The following is a 19,198-nucleotide window of genomic DNA, read 5'->3' as shown; positions in this document are numbered from 1 at the left end:
TTGGTCTTACTGAACATCACTATTGGTCTACTCTCACATGACCAGACAGATCTCTAACAAGAATACATGTCTGGAGATACCAAACAAGATAGTTTGGCTTAAGGGTAGGTAGGAACGTGGTGGTGAACACACACTTTCAAATTTCTAAGCATATACTGTACAAATCCTTATGAAGACACCAGTTAAGAATATATGAGTGCACACATGTGCAGGGAACAAATTAAATGCAGAAAAACCAAAAACTCTCTTTTGCAACACCAGAAACATCTCTGTTTGGCTACAAGCCTTAAATATGATGGGCGAAGCTTCAAGTGGGAGCTGAATGAGTTTTGTAATTATTGTTGTTTCTATTAGTTTCATTGCCAATATTGCATTCAAAGCACAAGCTGAAGATCTCACAGGGTTAAACAACAGAAGCGTGTACCTGCAGCATGATGTTGACGTAATCCTCATCACGGAGGATGCGCAGAAACGGGTAGATGTTGATCTTCCAGTTCCTCTGGTTGCTGCTGCCTAAAACCATCCGACTCTCTCGCAGAGCCTTTAGCAGAGCTTTCTGCCAGTGAGAGTGCTGCTCAGCTAACAGCTTCCTCTGAAACACATCAGAGTGCAGAGTGAATGTTCAGAACAAAGGACAGATATGGCATGACAAATATTTCAGAGCCTGTTGTAATGTCTAATTAAATACAAGTCTCTCAGTTACTACTGTTATTAATATTATTGCTCCTCTTGTTACGATTGTTGTTACTATTACTGTTACTATTATGGTTACTATTATGGTTGCTACTGTTATTTATGTTACTATTCTTACTACAATTGTTACCATTACCAATACTGTTACTTTTATTATTATTGTTAATATACACGATTACTATAACTTTGTTGATGTCACTGTTACCATTATTGTTACTTTTACTATTATTGTTACTATTACAACTATCACTGTTCTTACTTATTATTGTTGTTATTTTCATTTCTATTATTGCTACTATTGTTACACAAAGAGCAGCAGAATCAGACATCTGCTAAAGGAAGAAAACACGCCACAATACTGAAAACGTCCCATTTTAATATTTCTTTTCATTATAATATAGTTGTGTTAACTACTACTGCATGTCTCCAACACACTGCATGAAAGTGGGTTAAACAATCAGCAGGGTTGTTCATTCCCTCGACCCAGCAGAGTGAGCAGATTGACACAGCACTGACAGGCTGGCCTTGATGCCCAAACGTGGGGGCAGATTATACGGCATTAGTATTCTATTCAGCACTGCAGTAAATGCTGCTGGACCACCAGGGAGCCCCTGACCTCTCCGATCTGAGACCACAAGCATGACGAGCTGAGCAAGTAAATGCCACTACAGAAAATATCAGTGAATTTCTGATAATACTTTCACACTCATATGACATGACTTTTTTTTTTTTTGCATTCAAATGTTGTTCCTTTTACAGAAAGAAATATTAATAAGTAAGGACTATGTTATCTAAAGTAAATATTTACAAAAATAAAATAATTACCAGCCTTTAACTAATGTACTGAAATGTGTTTAAACACTCAAACATTATTTGACTTTAAAATAATATGACTTTATTTATGGCTTCACAGGCAAACATTGAGTCAGGAACTCATATTTGCAATAACTCTGATAGCACATGAAGGCACCAATAAGTAAGGAATAAAATCCTCAGTGTTGTGCTGTTACAAGAAAATCACCATGACAGGGTGGTGTGATGAAGTGGGTTACAGATTCCACTCCACAGTTGATTAATTTCCTCTAACAGCACACCCTGAAATCTTTTATTCCACTTAAACCACAGCAATACGACAATGCAAGCGATTTTTACTTATTAAAAAATGACAAATTGTACTTTTTTATCCATTTATCCAGCATAAAAAAAAGTTACAGCTTTACCTCTGATTGCTACACAGTGCTGACACTGGAGACTCCTTACAAAAACATTAAATAAACTCCTCACAGAAATAGCAACAAGAACACAATTTTTAAATCCACTTATGTGGAACGTCCTCCATACAAGTTCCTCTGTAAAATGTTACTATAGAAACAATAACATATTAGAAAAAGTGTATTTATATAATCTGTGATTTGATTTGCAGCCAGAAGTACATTGACTTTATAGAAACTGGACTTTAAAATTTTTTTTTATTTTTTTTAAAAATCGATATTTGTACTGATTGTTTCATTTGTTTATTATTTCCTTGTTGAATTACTTATTTTATAACATTTAAATTAAAGCTTTTCAGTGACATTGTAAAGTCTCACATATCCCAGCACATTTTTAATTAACTGTGCTCTGTTTTCATTGCTCACATAATTGTTTTTTATTATACTCACCGTCAGTGTCTCTGGGTTATAGTAAAACGTTTTATTAATATTATTAAATTGTTCGAAGGTGGCCAAACTCGCTCCTAAATGTTCACCAGTCCATTTATATTACAACTTTTACTAGTTTAAGTCTGTTAGGAGAGAGGGCTGGCGTGCAGAAGCAGGACTGGACTCCCCTGAGCCTAGTTAGTGTGCAAGTGCATGAATGAGCGGGAGCCACGTACCATCCTGGCCATGTGTTCCGTGACAGGTTTAATGGCCTCCACAGAGTCGATGGTGATGGTATTGGCCTGTTCCATAGCCAGCTGACGCCTGAAGCGCTCCTGCAGCTCAGCAACGCTAAAGTCTAGCTTAGGATAGCTGGTTTCTTCCCTCTGAAACAAGGTAAAGAGTACAGCAAATCATTTCGCATAGATGTCAGAATGCTCCAACTATAATCAAGAAAACTGAAATCAAATCCCACTTAACAGGGGTTTATTGTTATACTGCAACATATGGAAGTGGACCAGAGGTTAACTCAGATCATAATTAATTACACTATGTAATTTGTGTGCATAAGCTACATTTACATGCAGCCTAATAATACACTAATAATCTCACAGATGGCTCAGTTGCAATAAAAACCTTTAAGTATAAATTTCAGTCAGAACAGAATAAAACAACTGAGGCCAATTTGAATGGAAGTCCTTTCCAACTCAATGAATTCATTCAGTTTGGTGAAAATCTCCATGCAAGCACAGCCCTTATGTATACTGAGCCTGTATCATTTCATACAAAATGAATAAGCGACAAAGCTTTTTTTGACCAATCAATCTAAACAGACAGTTTAAATCGATGTATGGTAGCAACACCACTTACTCAAACAATGTGACCTGCTGGGACAGTAAACAGGCCTTAGGCAATGGCTTTGATTAATACACGCTGAACACGTCGATTAGATCTTAATTTACTTGTATTCAATTAAAATGAAATGAGTTTTTCAGTCATGGTCAAGCTCTGACTTTCAGGGCACACCAACAGCTTGGAAAACAGCCAACTCCAAGCTACCCAAAGAACAAACTGCAAAACTGATGTACATCACGGGAGAGGCTTCGCCAGTGGTGCTGAGAATACATTTTTATATTGAAAAGGTGCTTTATGGACATCTGGTGTTATAATTAAAAAGTAAACGCTACGCTATTTGGCCAAAAGTTTGTGGATATCTGACCATTACACCCATATGCCTCCCAAACCGTTGCCACAAAGTGAAAGAATTCTGTAACATTACAATTTCCCTTCACAGGAAGTAAGGAGTCCAAACCTGTTCCAGCATGACAATGCCTCATATATTAGAGATGCATAATCAGTATCGGTAAGATAATCGGTATCGACCGATATATATAATTACACACACACAAACACACACATCTCTAGAGTACATGGAAGCCACGTGCTGCAAGTTTGCAACATAAATATTAATGCTGAGTGATAAAGTTGGATGTGTTTATGAGACTGTGTGAAATAAATGTGTCACAATAGTAACATTATGTAGAAACAGGAACCTTTAGTTACAAATCCTTCATCAGCTGTGCAAACAGAGCGCTTATGCCATGTTTCACTACTTTGCACTATTCCTCCTAAATATTCTCTTTGTACTGATTACAGCTCTCTGTTCATACTTTACTGATAGAGACTGCTGTTACTTACTGGCTTTTTAGTGGCCATGTATGTGTGTGGGTTCAGCCCTGCAGGAAATGTGCAGCTGAGACCTTCCTCCAAGCCCTCTATTTCTAAAGTGCACCATATCAACTCAAACACAATTCATTCTTTGAATCAAATATCTCTTCCTAATGTTTCTGACCAGAAACAGCGTGAGCGTGAAGCAGTATAGCAAGTGTGCAGAGAAACTGTTGCACATGAGAGAAAGTGTGCACTGAGCAATGGGACATGCATGCTTCGGGTCTACACTTTGCTAGCAAATCAAGGCGCACTTCATAGCACCATTTACTCAGTTTTAATGGCCACACTCGTTGATACTGCTTTGCGCTCTATTAAAGATACTGTTAAACACCATCAAATCTTACACATAGAACTCAGCGGGAGGAGTTTATTTCTAGCAGCACACGACAGAAACCAACATAAACAGAGCTAAATAAAATGTTCCATGATGCACCTAATCGCCTAATACTGAGGCAGTTACCAGTACTGCTATCAATAATTACCAAAAAAACAAGTACTTGTACACATACATGGTTTCAAAAATTGCAAGTCTACTCTAAATGGTTCAACCCTCAATACTCCCAATGTGCTGAGAGAAGCAGTGATAAATACAGCTTAATTAAGTAAAACTGCCTTATGCTCCAGTTTCTGACTTTTTCAGCACTGAAAAAAAACATGTTGTAGTGCAGACGGTGCTCTCAGACACGCTTGTTACCAGTGACAGATTTGTTCCTGCTGTCTGCTACAGCAACAGGAATGCAGCGTGTGGCACGACGGACAATAAATGGGCTGAGGTGGACCACAGTAATGAATCATTGAGGAGGAAAAGCAGGGCACCGAGTCCTGATGGCAACATCTCATCTGGTTAAAAATAGCCTGTCTTGTGAGTGCTCATTCATAAAAGCCAAGGCCTGTTTAGGCACTTTTATAAACCAGGTCTGCCCTCCCAAGCGCAAGTCTGCTAGTATGAAATAAATAGAAGCTGTATGACGCATCTGCTTTTCACTGCAATTTGTCAAAGGAGAGACTGTGTGGATAATTTGCATTGTCGAGTCATGTCTGTGTGCCAACAAGCGATGTTTAAGAAGAGCATGTTTAGCATATATGGGGAGTCCTGGTGGCCCAGGGGGTAGTGTTGCTACCTCGCAGCTCCAGGGATCCTGGTTTGATCAGGAGCTGTGGTTACTTCCTGTGTGAGTTTCTGTGCATGTTCTCCTTGTGTCCGTGTGAATTTCGACTTTAAATTGCCTCAGTGTGAGAATGTGTGTGTGCATGGCAAAGGCTCCGGATCCACCACGACCATTACCGGGATAAAGATTTTACTGAAGATAAATGAATGATGGATGAATGAAGATGGACGAATGGATAAGATGAGCTGTCAGAATGGGTACCTCAGTATAGAAGTTCTCCACCAGTGGTAATGAGCAGCGTGGCTGTTCAGAAGGGGTGTGTGGCTCGTAGTCGAGTTGTACGGTCCGGATGGCCTTCAGCACCATGTCTCGCTCATCCTGTCTGAATACACACTGTCTGAACATGTCGTCCAAATGCAGGCCACTTTCAGCCATCTGCTGCAGACATCTACAGACATAGAGGGAATTGGAAGTGAGCACCTTCTAAATACTCTGGTCAAGCTCATTATTGCTTTATGGCCTTGATACTTTGGCTAATATGTAGACTATGTTGTTGTAACCATCTTGCTAATTTTGCAGAGTGATGCTGCTCGAGTTAGCTAAGGTTAGCTAGTTCTAGGTGTATTGTACAATCTGATATGTGTCGTACACTCACCCTTTTCCAATGCATGTAGGGAATTCTTGGCAAGACTAAATGATGAAAAAGCTGTACTACAGTGCACCCAGAAAGTATTCACAGCGCTTCACTTTTTCCACATTTTGTTACGTTACAGCCTTATTCCAAAATGGATTAAATTCATTATTTGCCTCAAAATTACACCCCAAAACAATACCCCATAATGACAACGTGAAAGAAGTTTGTTTGACATCTTTGCAAATTTATTAAAAATAAAAAACAAACAAAGCAAATGTACATAAGTATTCACAGCCTTTGTCATGACACTCAAAATTGAGCTCAGGTGCATCCTCTTTCACTGGTCATCCTTGAGATGTTTCTACAACTTGATTGGAGTCCACCTGTGGTCAATTCAGTTGATTGGACATGATTTGGAAAGGCACACACCTGTCTATATAAGGTCCCACAGTTCACAATGCATGTCAGAGCACAAACTAAGCAATGAAGTCCAATGAATAGTCTGTAGTCCTCTGAGACAGGATTGTATTGAGGCACAGATCTGGGGAAGGGTACAGAAACATTTCTGCAGCATTGAAGGTCCCAATGAGCACAGTAGCCTCCATCATCCGTAAATGGAAGAAGTTTGAAACCACCAGGACTCTTCCTAGAGCTGGCGACCCGGTCAAACTGAGCGATCGGGGGAGAAGGGCCTTAGTCAGGGAGGTGACCAAAAACCCGATGGTCACTCTGACAGAGCTCCAGCCTGTCTCAGTGGAGAGAGGAGAAACTTCCAGAACAACAACCATCTCTGCAGAACTCCATCAATCAGGCCTGAATGGTGGAGTGGCCAGATGGAAGACACTCCTCAGTAAAAGGCACATGACAGCCCACTCGGAGTTTGCCAAAAGACACTTGAAGGAACTGATCTGATCTGAAGATTGAACTCTTTGGCCTGAATGGCAAGCATCATGTCTGGAGGAAACCAGGCACCAGTCATCACCTGGCCAATACCATCCCTACAGTGAAGCATGGTGGTGGCAGCATCATGCTGTGGGGATGTTTATCAGTGGCAGGAACTGAGAGACTAGTCAGGATCGAGGGAAAGATGAATGCAGCAATGTACAGAGACATCCTTGATGAAAACCTGCTCTGGACCTCAGACTGGAGCGAAGGTTCATCTTCCCAGAGGACAACAACCCTAAGCACACAGCCAAGATAACAAAGGAGTGGCTACAGGACAACTCTGTGAATGTCCTTCAGTGGCCCAGCCAGAGCCCAGATGTGAACCCGATTGAACATCTCTGAAAGCTCTCTGTGCACCGACGCTTCCCATCCAACCTGATGGAGCTTGAGAGGTCCTGCAAAGAAGAATGGGAGAAACTGCCCAAAAATAGGTGTGCCAAGCTTGTAGCCACATTCTCAAAAAGACTTCAGGCTGTAATTGGTGCCAAAGGCGCTTCACCAAAGTATTGAGCAAAGGCTGTGAATACTTATGTACGTGCTTTTTTGTTTTTTATTTTTAATAAATATGCAAAGATTTCAAACAAACTTCTTTCCCGTTGTCATTATGGGGTATTGTTTGTAGAATTTTGAGGAAAATAATTAATTTAATCCATTTTGGAACAAGGCTGTAACATAACAAAATGTGGAAAACGTGAAGCGCTGTGAATACTTTCTGGATGCACTGTAAGAGCTAGAAGTCTGGCTCGATCTGGGAATAAGTTAGCAAGTTCACAGTGATAATGCAATATAAAGACTTATTAAAGAATTATTTGCTCTTTCCTGGGATACAAATGAGGTTTCACACACGTGTAAAAAAAAAAAAAAAAAAAAAAAAAATTTAACAAAAGAGACAGATGACTGCCTTTGCCAGGAGGTTAAGACTTAGCCACAGAAAAACATTTCAACAAGAAGACAAGCCAAGCATATACTTCTAGATAAACAAAGTGATTATAGTGAAGGAAACATGGAGGGGACCAAGATCCTTATACAAATACCTCCAACAATTTAGCAACCACTATTTTGAATGACATTGCATGACTCAAAAGATTTTATTTGTTTAAAAAATATATATATATAAAAATCATAAATGTATACATTGCTTATTTGCATTAAAGGTGCTAACTCTGGACAGCAGTTCTGTGTTTTGGTCTCGTGATATCATTTGGAGGAGAAAGATCTCATCTACAACTTAACAGACTCGTACGCCTGGTCTGTTTATAGACTCTAGAGCTGTAAATGGAATAAAGGATAAATGCAGCACTGAACTACACAGCTGGACGTTCTGTTATGCTGTAGCATGTCATGTTATGCTTAAAAGTAACAGTCATAAGTGTACATTAAAGTGTACCTATTATGGTTTTGAAACGTGCTTAATTTTGTTTTAAAGGTCTCATACAGACTTTCATGTATCCGAGGTCAAAAAACACTTTAATGTGCTTATAATTTAAATTGTAGCATTACCTTTTTAACCCCCAGTGTCACACAAACGACTTGTTAAATGATCCATTCTAAAGGATTCATTCTAAACTCCTCCTTTCAGAGAGCATACTCTGCTCTGATTGGTCAGATGTCCCAGTCTGTTGTGATTGGTCTACCGCTGTCAGTGAGCAGCCGATGAAGACCAGAGGTGGGGTTTTTTTTGTTACAAAACTATGTAGGTTAGTACAGGAAGTAAGTCTGGAATTACTAACTACTCATTTAAGCAGTTCCTTCTTTTGGGAGTCAATAACTCCATTTGTCATGCACTTTGCAGACTTTTTACATTCACAAACAGTTCTATAACACACTACATGAAAGGTAATATTTGAAAAACCATAATAGGTGCACTTTAAAGTGACCCTCAGTGATGGCGAGCAGAACATTTTGAACAAAAGTGAAATACGTTATACATCACTGACTTCCAGTTTATGCAGATTTATTCGAGTAGCATGAGGATGAAAAGCATGCAGTGGACAATTTGAATCTTTCCCTTATTCTTTGTGACAGGCACTCGTGCTCGATGCTCTTGCAAAACCTTGGGCTCTTGAATTCCAAATTGTGCCTTAATGTGACAATCCTGACAGCAAAGGTAATGGCGAGTCATGGCATCAGAATATCAAATATTTACACTGACGCCAAGAGTCTTGGGACAGAACGCTGTTCTCATATGATAGGCCACCGCCATATGGTCAAGAAAATGCACGGGTATTGTTGTTGAAATGAAAAGGACCCGAGGGCTCGACGTCTGACGGGAGCGGACTGCTTGATGTGGCCGCAGGCAGAATTCTTAATGATACGACTTACTAGGAGGAATCTAGACTGGAGTTATTTGCAATTTGCTCACAGGAGAATAAAGGACAGAGTTTAGCATTGGCTGGCTTATAAATATGGATATCTTATACAGGAAGAAGACAGAGGGGATGGAGCTTTTGAAGATTCAGAGTCCTTTTCCTGCTATTCCATTTTTAACAGATGTTTGTGAAGATTTGTGCTCATGCAGGTCATAGAGAATTGACTAGTAGTAGCAAATGAATGCATATAACTGACCAAGTGACAACTGTCCAGTTACGATGAGTCTATGCCAACTGTAGCCTCAGATTACTATTCTTGGCTGACAGGAATGGAACTTGATGTGGTCTTCTGCTTTTGTAGCCCATATACCTCAAGGTCTTGCATGTTGTGCATTCTGAAATACTTTTCTGCTCATCATGGTTGTAAAGAGTGGTTAATTGAGTAACCATAGCCCTCCTGTCAGCTTGAATCAGTCTGACCATTCTCCTCACACCTCCTTACAATTGACTGGCCATTCTCCTCACACTTCTCTCATCGACATATCATATTTAGTTTTGAAAAAACGTTAAAGGCTTAAAAAACTTATTTATTTATTTTTTTTAACGTTTACGAAAATACACTAGTGTTATCCAGAGTGCTCATAAAAGTCCACAATGTACAGCAACAGGTTCATGACCAAATTATGTATCCTAGTGGGCACAGAATACCCATAATGCCGATTGTAGGGGAAAAAATAGGTTTTAACGCCGATTTTAGCATCCCATCATCCAAATATAACTCATGTGAAGTTGCTCAGTGTTCTAAAACTATCGACGACACCTGAGTGGATTGGGATATATATTGTAATTAATAATACATCATATCATCACCTGTTATCTGGCCTTTAAAGATTCACACATGAGTCTCACCTACATATGAGGTCATGAAAAACCTTAAGGGACAAGACACTGGACACTTTCTTTGAGGACATATTCAGGGCAGAGAAGACAAAGAGGACACTGAGAAGCCATGTGAAGCTGGATCAAGCCAGTAATCTATTTACAATGCCATCATAATCTATACAAAGGGAGATGCTGGGCCTTGCAGAGGCACGTTTCACAATCCTGCAATGCAAAGTCTCGTTCCAGCCGGAACAGAGCACGCACTCCCTCTTGTGGGCTTTAAGTGAAGGGTTGGAGCAGACACAGGGAGGGGCAGGTCATAAAAAGCTGATCGACCGTCCCTTCTGCATGTCGCTCAGTAACAATCACAATCACATCGCCGACTCCTTGGCCTTTCATACACAAACTTGTTATGATGCACACATGGTTATCAAGTTTCCTCCATGGCCTAATCAACATGACTCCTTTGATAAATTTCTTTGTTCATCTGCAAGGCCATTTTAAACAAAAACAGAGCCGACCAAAACCACAAACAGTTACTATGAGCGTCAGGCCATGCCATTTTGGAACATCGAGTGTGTCATTTTCATTTAGTGAATGGCTGAAACACATTGCCTCAGTCTGTGGGAGGTGTTGCTTTTGTGTACTGAGGAATCATGATGACACAAGACAGGTAGCAGACTGGCAGTACAGGAATGTCAATTGAGGAAAGGTGAGGAAATTTTCAAAGGAGAATGAGAAATGCATGGATGAGTGGAGTAGGTGACAAGAGACTGAGCTGGGAGGAATACTGAAGTAAAGGGAGATGAGCTGAGCTGAAGGAGGACAATGTCATTACTATTGCGTTACAGAGATCGATTGGCTATGCAGCGCCACCTGCCCCATACACCCTCCTCCTGTCATTGGACTGAATGCCAACAGTCACCTTCACATCTTCTGAGCAGAATGAGTGCTGCTCTGTCCATCAAAAGTCTGTTTTTTTATTACAGTGGTGGAAATCACAACATACTTTATCAAAGTCATTACATTTATTACTTTTAACAAGTTCTTATAGTTATTATCTGTTTGACTGGTCACTTTAATTGAATGTTTTTAATCCAAACCTCAATAACTCCAAAAACAAACAGTCTATAAACATATCTATGTCACGTGAACCTACAAGATGTTACATCAGTGGGAAGAAATGATGGCTCCAATAAATAGGCAAAATATTATTGTACACACACACAAAAAAAATTAGGTTAGTATTTATGTAATTGGATTACGTTCATTAATCTTTACCGGGACAGACTGTGAAATTTAGTTTATGGTTAAAGTGTGCCCTGGCTATAAAACAGTTGAGAATCCCTGCCTTAAGGCATGTTTGATATGTGACAACAACAGTAAGAAAACAGCAAGGGAAAACTTCAGTGTGATGCTACTTAATAATAAGCAAAATATTAATCATATTTTCTACTGACCAGACAGATCTTGATCTTGACAGATCTTGTTAACTTGATTTCTATAGGCTCATAGTATCAAAGCTCATGGATTCACGTGTCAAAATCCACCGAGATAAAGTTTAAGTGGAAATAATAGCAACCAAATGCCTTTCACATCACATGTCCTTTCCTCTTCAATGAACTGGCTTTTGGTAGCGCAACTTTTACTTGGGTTTGGTCTAACAGCTAAAAAAGCGGAAAAGTGTCATTTTCATGTTGCTCATACAGTGCTGTGAAAAAGTATTTCCTCATCTTCAAACAAATAAAAACATAAAACAAAGCCAACAAGAGTAAACAAACAATACAGTTTTTATGTTTTATTGAAGCAAAAAAAAGTTATCCAACACCTATCACCCATGCAAAAAAAAATAAATTGCCCCCTTGAATTTAAAATCTGTTTGTGCCACCTGTAGCAGCAATAACTGCAAACAAATGCTTCCGATAACTGGAGATCAGTCTTTCACTTACTTCTAGGACTTATTCCTACACATTGGATCATTGTCTTGCTGCAAAATCCAGTTGTTTTTGACTTTCAACTTAGGGACCGAAGACCGGACATTCTCCTTTAGGATTTTCTGGTAGAGAGCAGAATTGATATTTCCCCTCAATTGCTGCAAATTTCCCAGGCCCTGAAGCAGCAAAGCATCCCCACACCATCACAATACCACCACCATGCTTGACCGTAGGTATGATGTTCTTTTTGTGGAATTCAGTGTTTAGTTTACGGCAGATGTAACAGGACTCCTGTCTTCCAAACAGTTCCACTTTCGACTCATTAATCCACAGAACATTCTCCCAAAAGGTTTGAAGCTCATCAAGGTGTGTTTTGGCACAATTCAGATGAGCCTTAATGTTCTTCTGGGTTAGCAGTGGTTTTCACCTCGCCACTCTTCCATGGATGCCATTTTTCCCAGAGTCTGTCTGATAGTGGAGTCATGAACAGTGACCTTTATTGATGCAAGAGAGGCCTGTAGGTCCTTTGATGTTGTCCTTGGCTATTGTGTGATTTGATGGATGAGTAGTTGCAATGCTCTTGGAGAAATTTTAGAAGGTCAGCCACTTCTGAGAAGGTTCACAACTGTGCAGAGTTTTTCCATTTGGAGATAATGGCTCTCACTGTGGATCTTTGGAGTCCCAGATCCTTTGAAATGGCTTTGTAACCCTTCCCAGACTGCTGTATTTCAATCACCTTCTTCCTCATCATTTCTGGAATTTCTTTCAACTTTGGCATAGTGTGTTACTGGGTAAGACCTTTTAACCAAATTCATGCTGTTGAAAAAGTTCTATTTAAGTGTTGATTTGATTGAACAGGGTTTGCAGTAATCAGGCCTGGTTGTGTCTAGTCCAGCTGAACCCCATTATGAATGTAGTTTCATAGATTTGGTGAATTAGTAACTACGGGAGCAAATACATTTTCACACAGGCCCAGTTGGTATTGGATAACTTTTTTTGCTTCAATAAATAAAATTCTCATGTAAAAACTGTATTTTGTGTTTACTCAGGTCGCCTTTGCTTTAGCGTAGATTTTGTTTTCATTTCTGAAACAATTTAGTACGAGATATACACAAAAACAAAAGAAATCAAATACTTTTCACACTAGAGCACTGTATATAGCAGTAGGATGAGGTCATCATTTGCAAATGCTACACCTAAACTGTAGAGCTTGCTGTTTGTTACTAACTCGGCTTTCCCCCCCATGTGATTTTTAATAAAACTGCTCGAGTGACTATTTCTGCACATTCAAGTTCATTTCTGAGAATGACTTGCTAAAAGATTTTATACATTTTAAATACCACATATTAGTCTGGGGGGAAGATAAATGTCTCCTTTGACTTCTGAACAAGGATCATTGCGAAATGCAACACTGTTTAAAACCGACCTGTAGCTAGTAGCTTTGACATAAACTCATTCTGTCCAACAAATACCCAAACACCCAGGCTTGGAGAGGAGAGCAGAGTATAAAACAAACCATAGTCCATAATGAAAAGACATACACCCTGAGCACATGCTCTCCTGATCCATAACAACAATTGCCATTTCTATTTTTGGGCATTGTCAGGGTCTGCTCAACATCGTCTGTCAAACACCTTCATGCCTGATCAACTGACTGTTACAGCTTGCTAGAACGCTGGGGGGGAAATGCATACACACCCATGCAGTGAGGATTCTCTCAGGAGAAACAGATCACTAAAGTGGAAGGATAAATTTATTTTTGTGTACATTACACGATTTTACAAACTTTGGGGATATGCAAAAGAGAAACACTGACCCCTGGAGGGCATCACCATAGGCACAAAACACTTCATGAAATATATTTATGTGACAGGACTTGAAATCTAAAACAGCATTTTCCCTACTGGGGAAAACACCTCAACATTAACAGAGTTATTTCTTCATCTGGATCCAAAGCAGATCATTAACAAGCTGGTGTTTTTCCATAAAGAATGAATTATTGAAACTTTGTGAAATGATTATTACACCACAGCACAGTTCTGCTGATTTCTTGCTTCTGATAGGTCAAAAGCTATTCATTTATCTGTAACAGCGGGTCTGACTGTAGTTGAATCTACAAGGTTTTTATTAATAAACTAAGAAAAACAGTGGGGGAAAACAGACGCTGGTGAAGGAACAACCGTTTATAGCAGAAATACTGTAATAACAGACATGAATGTGTTTTAAATATAACTATAAATGGATTAAACGTATCATTAATAATCGGTAATAAAGGAACAATTACTACTGATGGCAAATAACTGTGGTATAAGTAAGGGATAATCCATGGCTAAGTGTGAATTACACGGTTTTAATGCACAACATGGAGGCAAAGAACCACCCGAAGCGAAGAGGTGCATTAAAATCATGTAACACACACCTAGAAGTGGATTATCCTTCTTATACCATGGACACTTGACAGCTTGAAAGTTAAAAGGATAAAAATAATAGTTCATTTTCACTAGTTATTTTATATACAGGCTGTTAGAGCTATAATTCTGCCCGCTCTAAATCATACAGAGATAAAGTAGTCCGATGAGATTACATTTATTAGAAGGAATCATAATAAATAGTTACGAGAGAGAGCGATGTGCGTGTGTGAATTACCTGTGTCTGTGCTGTGTCTTTACTAACAATGAAGCTGTGAGTTAAACTACTGTATGCAACTGTATGTTACTATGGTTATAGTCGTTTCTAGGCAGTGCATTCATTTAGAACAGTGATTAAACTGTCTGGAACAACCTGCGCATTCAACTGTTTGAATGCACACGTTCAATCACATCAGAATCGAGTATTCAGACAGACCATGGTGTAACAGGAATAAAACACCACAGGACAGACTGTTATAAGGAAATAATCAATCTTAAAGTGGTAACGGTTCACTTCAGGTCAGGTTGCATCCCACCACCCTGTCACTGGTTATTCTCCTATAACATCATGCCCGGTCACGTTTAATTCCTTACCTAAAATGTTACAAATCAAATGACCTTTTTTATTAAAAGAATTGTTATATTAAACTAATCGCTAATGAGTCTGATCAACACATGAACTGCTATTCATGACTTTTTATAAATTTGCTATCGACATCATTCCTGTTCAAACATAGCAGGCAGTAGTAGTTTAGAAAATCTGGCTCAGGCCGGAGGACGTTTACCTGTTAATGGTGCGTGAAGAGGTGTCGGGATTGCGGCCCATGCACTCCAGCGCAGCAGAGTATGACGCCAAGTTGGGCTTCAGGCCTGCCTCTTCCACCATAGCGAATAAGCGACCAATGTGATTCACAGATCCCTACAAAATGCGCAAGAGAATATCTGATTGTCAAAGGTTCCAATAGACAACTTCTGCATTGTCAACAAAGCATGTGACATTTCTGGTGAATCAAGGCATTCATTTATAGATTACAAGACTACAGCGCATCCTTGTGTGTGTTCTAACATAACAAGCTATGACTGTTACATATAATAATACATAACATACTGCAGCTCTATATAAATGCTCAAACAATGAGTTTGCAGTAGTCGCTTAGGGTTTGCACTCACCTTCTTGGCCCACAACCTCATCATGATGTTGTAAGCGCTGACAGAGAGCGCTTTACGTTTGCTTAGGTGCCGGTGGTGAAAGAACAGGGAGTGCTGTGCTCGCTCCACATCCCCTGTAAAAACACACGCCTCCAGGTGGCAGCGCAAGTTTAGCTGTGCATCACCATAACGGTTCCCGTCTTTATCTTCTAGGAGTTTCTCGGCGTTGGTCGGACTCCACTCACCAATCATTCCTTCGAGCTCTTCGACTTCAGCCAGCTCTGCAGTTCTGGAAAGTTTTTCAGGATCCGCTTTCATTGTGGTTGCACTTGTACAGCGTTTAGACACCTTTGGTTGTAAGTGTTTGGATTGAGGCATTGGAGCCGTTGTGGACTCAGGTTCGGGTTGTTTGCACCTTTTGGCAATAGAGATTGTTTTTATGGATGTTCCAGGAGCCATCAGATTTCCTTTACTGCTTTTTGCTGCTGTTCCTATTTTGTCACGGAGTTTCTGCTGCAGAGATGACTGCTTTTTAGTTTTGTTTGACTTCTCGAGCTTGAGTTTCTCAATCCAGCGGCTCGCGTGTGCTTTGGAGGGCGGGTTATGTGAACTGGTACCTTTTTTAGTGGACTGAACAGCTTTACTAGTTTCTGCATCTGTCTTTTGACTCTTCACTGGAGCGTCTCTTTTTTCTCCCTTTGGCACTTTGACAAATTCAACCTTCAAATGTTTGACATGTAAAACGTCAGACTGCAACTGCTGCATCCGAGCCTCGAGAACTGCAGTTGAAAAGAATCAACAATACAGTTACTCCAAAGATGATCAATAACTGCACCCATACGGCTATAAACACCTCCTTTCAATATATTAATTGAACAGGTAAATAAGTTTCATTTATAAACAATGACACACTTTTTATTTATTTAAAAGTCATAAGACCAGCAGAAAGCTAGTGCTATGTAGCAAAATCATAATTAATAAATGAAAAAAATTATTCATTACTTCTATAATGTTGTATTTCAAATTGACAGCATAAAAAAGTATAAGGCTAGATTATATTACTAACCCTGAATCTTTTAACTCTGTTAATTTTTTTTTTAAATATTGATATTAAAAATTACTCTCCAGTATAGGATGAAAAAGCCTTAATAGACTGGTAAAAAGAATATATTCATTAGTTTTGCATTGGGTGTACAAGGCTAATACTGGCAACAAGTACTGTAACTCATCAGCCTTAGATACTCTAGCTGCCCACTAGCTTCAGGATCTGATTTGCTCCCTGCATGTCCATACTCTGATTTTCTAGGAGAAAACCATTTGTACACTGGACTTCATTGAAAAAAATATATATTAATGAGAAAAACAGTTAAGTAAATTATATAATCTCTTGCATTTGCTGATAGGCTATGGGAATAGGTCTGTGGTTGATCATGTGCCAGATCAGTCAAACTGCCTCCATTTGGGAAAGTAAGGCTTTCATTGCCATATTTATTGACACAGTGTACTGTACTATACCAGACCCTTCAGCAAATGCTAGAAAAAAATCTATTTTCCTAAATACCTGTACACAACCCTGTTTTCTCAAACTTGTTTCAAATTATGTTATTAAACAGTATAATCCCATCTTCCATCCATTTTCCACACCACTTATCCTACACAGGGTCACGGTGAGCCTGGAGCCTATCCGAGGGAATTCGGGGCACAAGGCTGGGGACACCTTGGACAGGGTGCAAACCACACAATCGCGCACACACTAACAAACCCATTCACACACTACAGACAGTTTGGAAATGAATAAAATGCATGTCTCTGGACTAGAGGAGGAAACCAGAGTACGAAGAGGAAAACCCCTGAAGCATGGGGAGAACATGAAAACTCTGCACACTCAGGGTGGAGGTGGGAAGTAATCTCATCTTTAAATAAATCATTTTGTGAAATAGCCCATATTTATATATTTAAATTTAAAGTGCAACCATATCATTTTAATAAACCCAGCCTCTTGATGTGCTGCTTGGAATGAAACCAAACTATAAAAAATTTGGTTCAGCTACACAGTAAAGATTTGTTAATGTTTACGGATTACAGTAAGTCACACTGTGTTCTGAAACTCTTGTCAAGAATGTGTGACTTTACAAATGGTGAATATATTGGCAAAAAAATTCTGACTCCAATTACTACGTTTATAGTAGTTAAAGATGGATTTGTCGATCTTATACCATCAGATCTACACTTTTGAATATTAAGGACACACGACCAAGAGAGGTGAGAATAATACCGTCCAACAAATGAGACTGTTCCCACACTCGTCTTTTCCCATCTTCCTTCTTTGGAATAGCGGAGTAGTGCCTTTGGTGTAGTGTTGTCCATGGGTTAGCTGAGAAAACAGAGACAATTAAGATCAAATAAATGACAAGAAGGTCAAAAATAGAGAGAATAAGGTGTGATGAGGTATCAGGAGTCCATCCGAAGGGACGTTTCAGCCATAATGGATTTTGGTGGTATTTAACTATTGAGCCAAATCCAATTAAGGATTGAAATCATGAGAATTTCTCAATGGACTGCAACTGGGGGTTTTTTCAGCATGGCTGTTTCCATATACAACTTGTTATCCAAGTTCTACCCTGTCAAACAATGAAAAGGGACCATGTTAGCACCACAGCTAATCAGATATCATTTGGTGGGTGGATTATTCTGAGTATATCTAAGATACAGACATGGTATTGGACAGTAGTGGTCCTGCTCCATTGATGGATGTGGTAGAAAGGTGTATAGCTGTCTCTACTGGTAATTTGTTGCTTCTATTTGTGACATGTTACGTCTACTGGATACCATTAAGGACCAGTAATGGTTTTAATGGTTAGCTGATGATTTTTGATGGCATTTGTAGTGGGGAAACCATTATAATGTCTGTGATGGTTTCTTTTTTTGTTTCCACACAGGGATGGGCTAAAGTCAGTAATTGTATAGCAATAAAGTGCACCTATATGGTGGGTTTACATGCTAAATCTGCCAATAATTGTAAAAACATGGCAGCTGCAGCCAGTAAACATTCTGCTCGATTATACTGAGTGTACACAGACTCAACTACCATGGTGCCCTGATACATATAGCTTTATTTTTCTTAAATTAAGACAAGGATACAAATTATGTGAGTATAGCAACAACGCTAGCATAGTTAATAACTTTGTAACACATTCTGATGAATATAATATTTGGGTAAATCTAATTGTTGGCCATGTAAATATGGGTTACATCTCAATTCGTTTACATTTTCACATACAGTGTCCTACATAGCGTGTGCATGTCACTATTTAATGCCCTGTGTAGTGCTTTTATAACGTGACTACGAAGCCATTTGGGATTGAAGGGCCGCCAGGCTAAATGTAATAAACTTAAGCTAAGACTTATCATTTCCCACCTGGAAGAACAATATACAGTAACCAGCACGTGTCATACATCTACCGTCAGCTACTATTATGAATCTGGTTGCAAGATCATATTTAATAGTCACGTTCATTACCTCTCGTTCCTCTCTCGCAGTTATTCCGGAGTCTGAGGCAGTTTAGACAGTGGTTGCTATTTAATGTAAATCGAGCACTTCTTTCAAACATGAATCTACCGTTCAAGTATTTCGGAAAGGCACACAGTCTTAAAAGGGACATTTCGGCATGTTCAAGAGTTCACAACAACCGCATTACTCTCTCAGCAGGCGGCCATTTTGATTCAGACTCGATCAGAAGAGCGATGGTTGGCGTTCAGGACAG

The 19,198-nt window shown here is 39.4% G+C and overlaps 1 protein-coding gene across 1 annotated transcript in view; it reads right to left on the bottom strand.

Annotated features, from left to right (window-relative positions):
• polrmt (polymerase (RNA) mitochondrial (DNA directed)) overlaps positions 1-19,198 on the bottom strand; it is a 55,152-nt gene extending 35,954 nt beyond the window's left edge. The window contains exons 1-7 of the mRNA XM_017478809.3: positions 18,955-19,198; positions 17,710-17,808; positions 15,456-16,213; positions 15,071-15,204; positions 5,435-5,621; positions 2,570-2,719; positions 425-592 (exon numbers count right to left, since the gene is read on the bottom strand). Of these exons, the coding sequence (XP_017334298.1) occupies positions 425-592; positions 2,570-2,719; positions 5,435-5,621; positions 15,071-15,204; positions 15,456-16,213; positions 17,710-17,808; positions 18,955-19,096 (1,638 nt within the window). The 5' untranslated portion in view covers positions 19,097-19,198. The remainder of the gene's footprint in view (positions 1-424; positions 593-2,569; positions 2,720-5,434; positions 5,622-15,070; positions 15,205-15,455; positions 16,214-17,709; positions 17,809-18,954) is intronic.

This window comes from Ictalurus punctatus, chromosome 10 (assembly GCF_001660625.3).
Source record: "Ictalurus punctatus breed USDA103 chromosome 10, Coco_2.0, whole genome shotgun sequence".
Taxonomy (NCBI): Eukaryota; Metazoa; Chordata; class Actinopteri; order Siluriformes; family Ictaluridae; genus Ictalurus; species Ictalurus punctatus.
The sequence above is the reverse complement of the archived record's forward strand: the minus strand, read 5'-3'. Positions and strand labels throughout refer to the sequence as shown.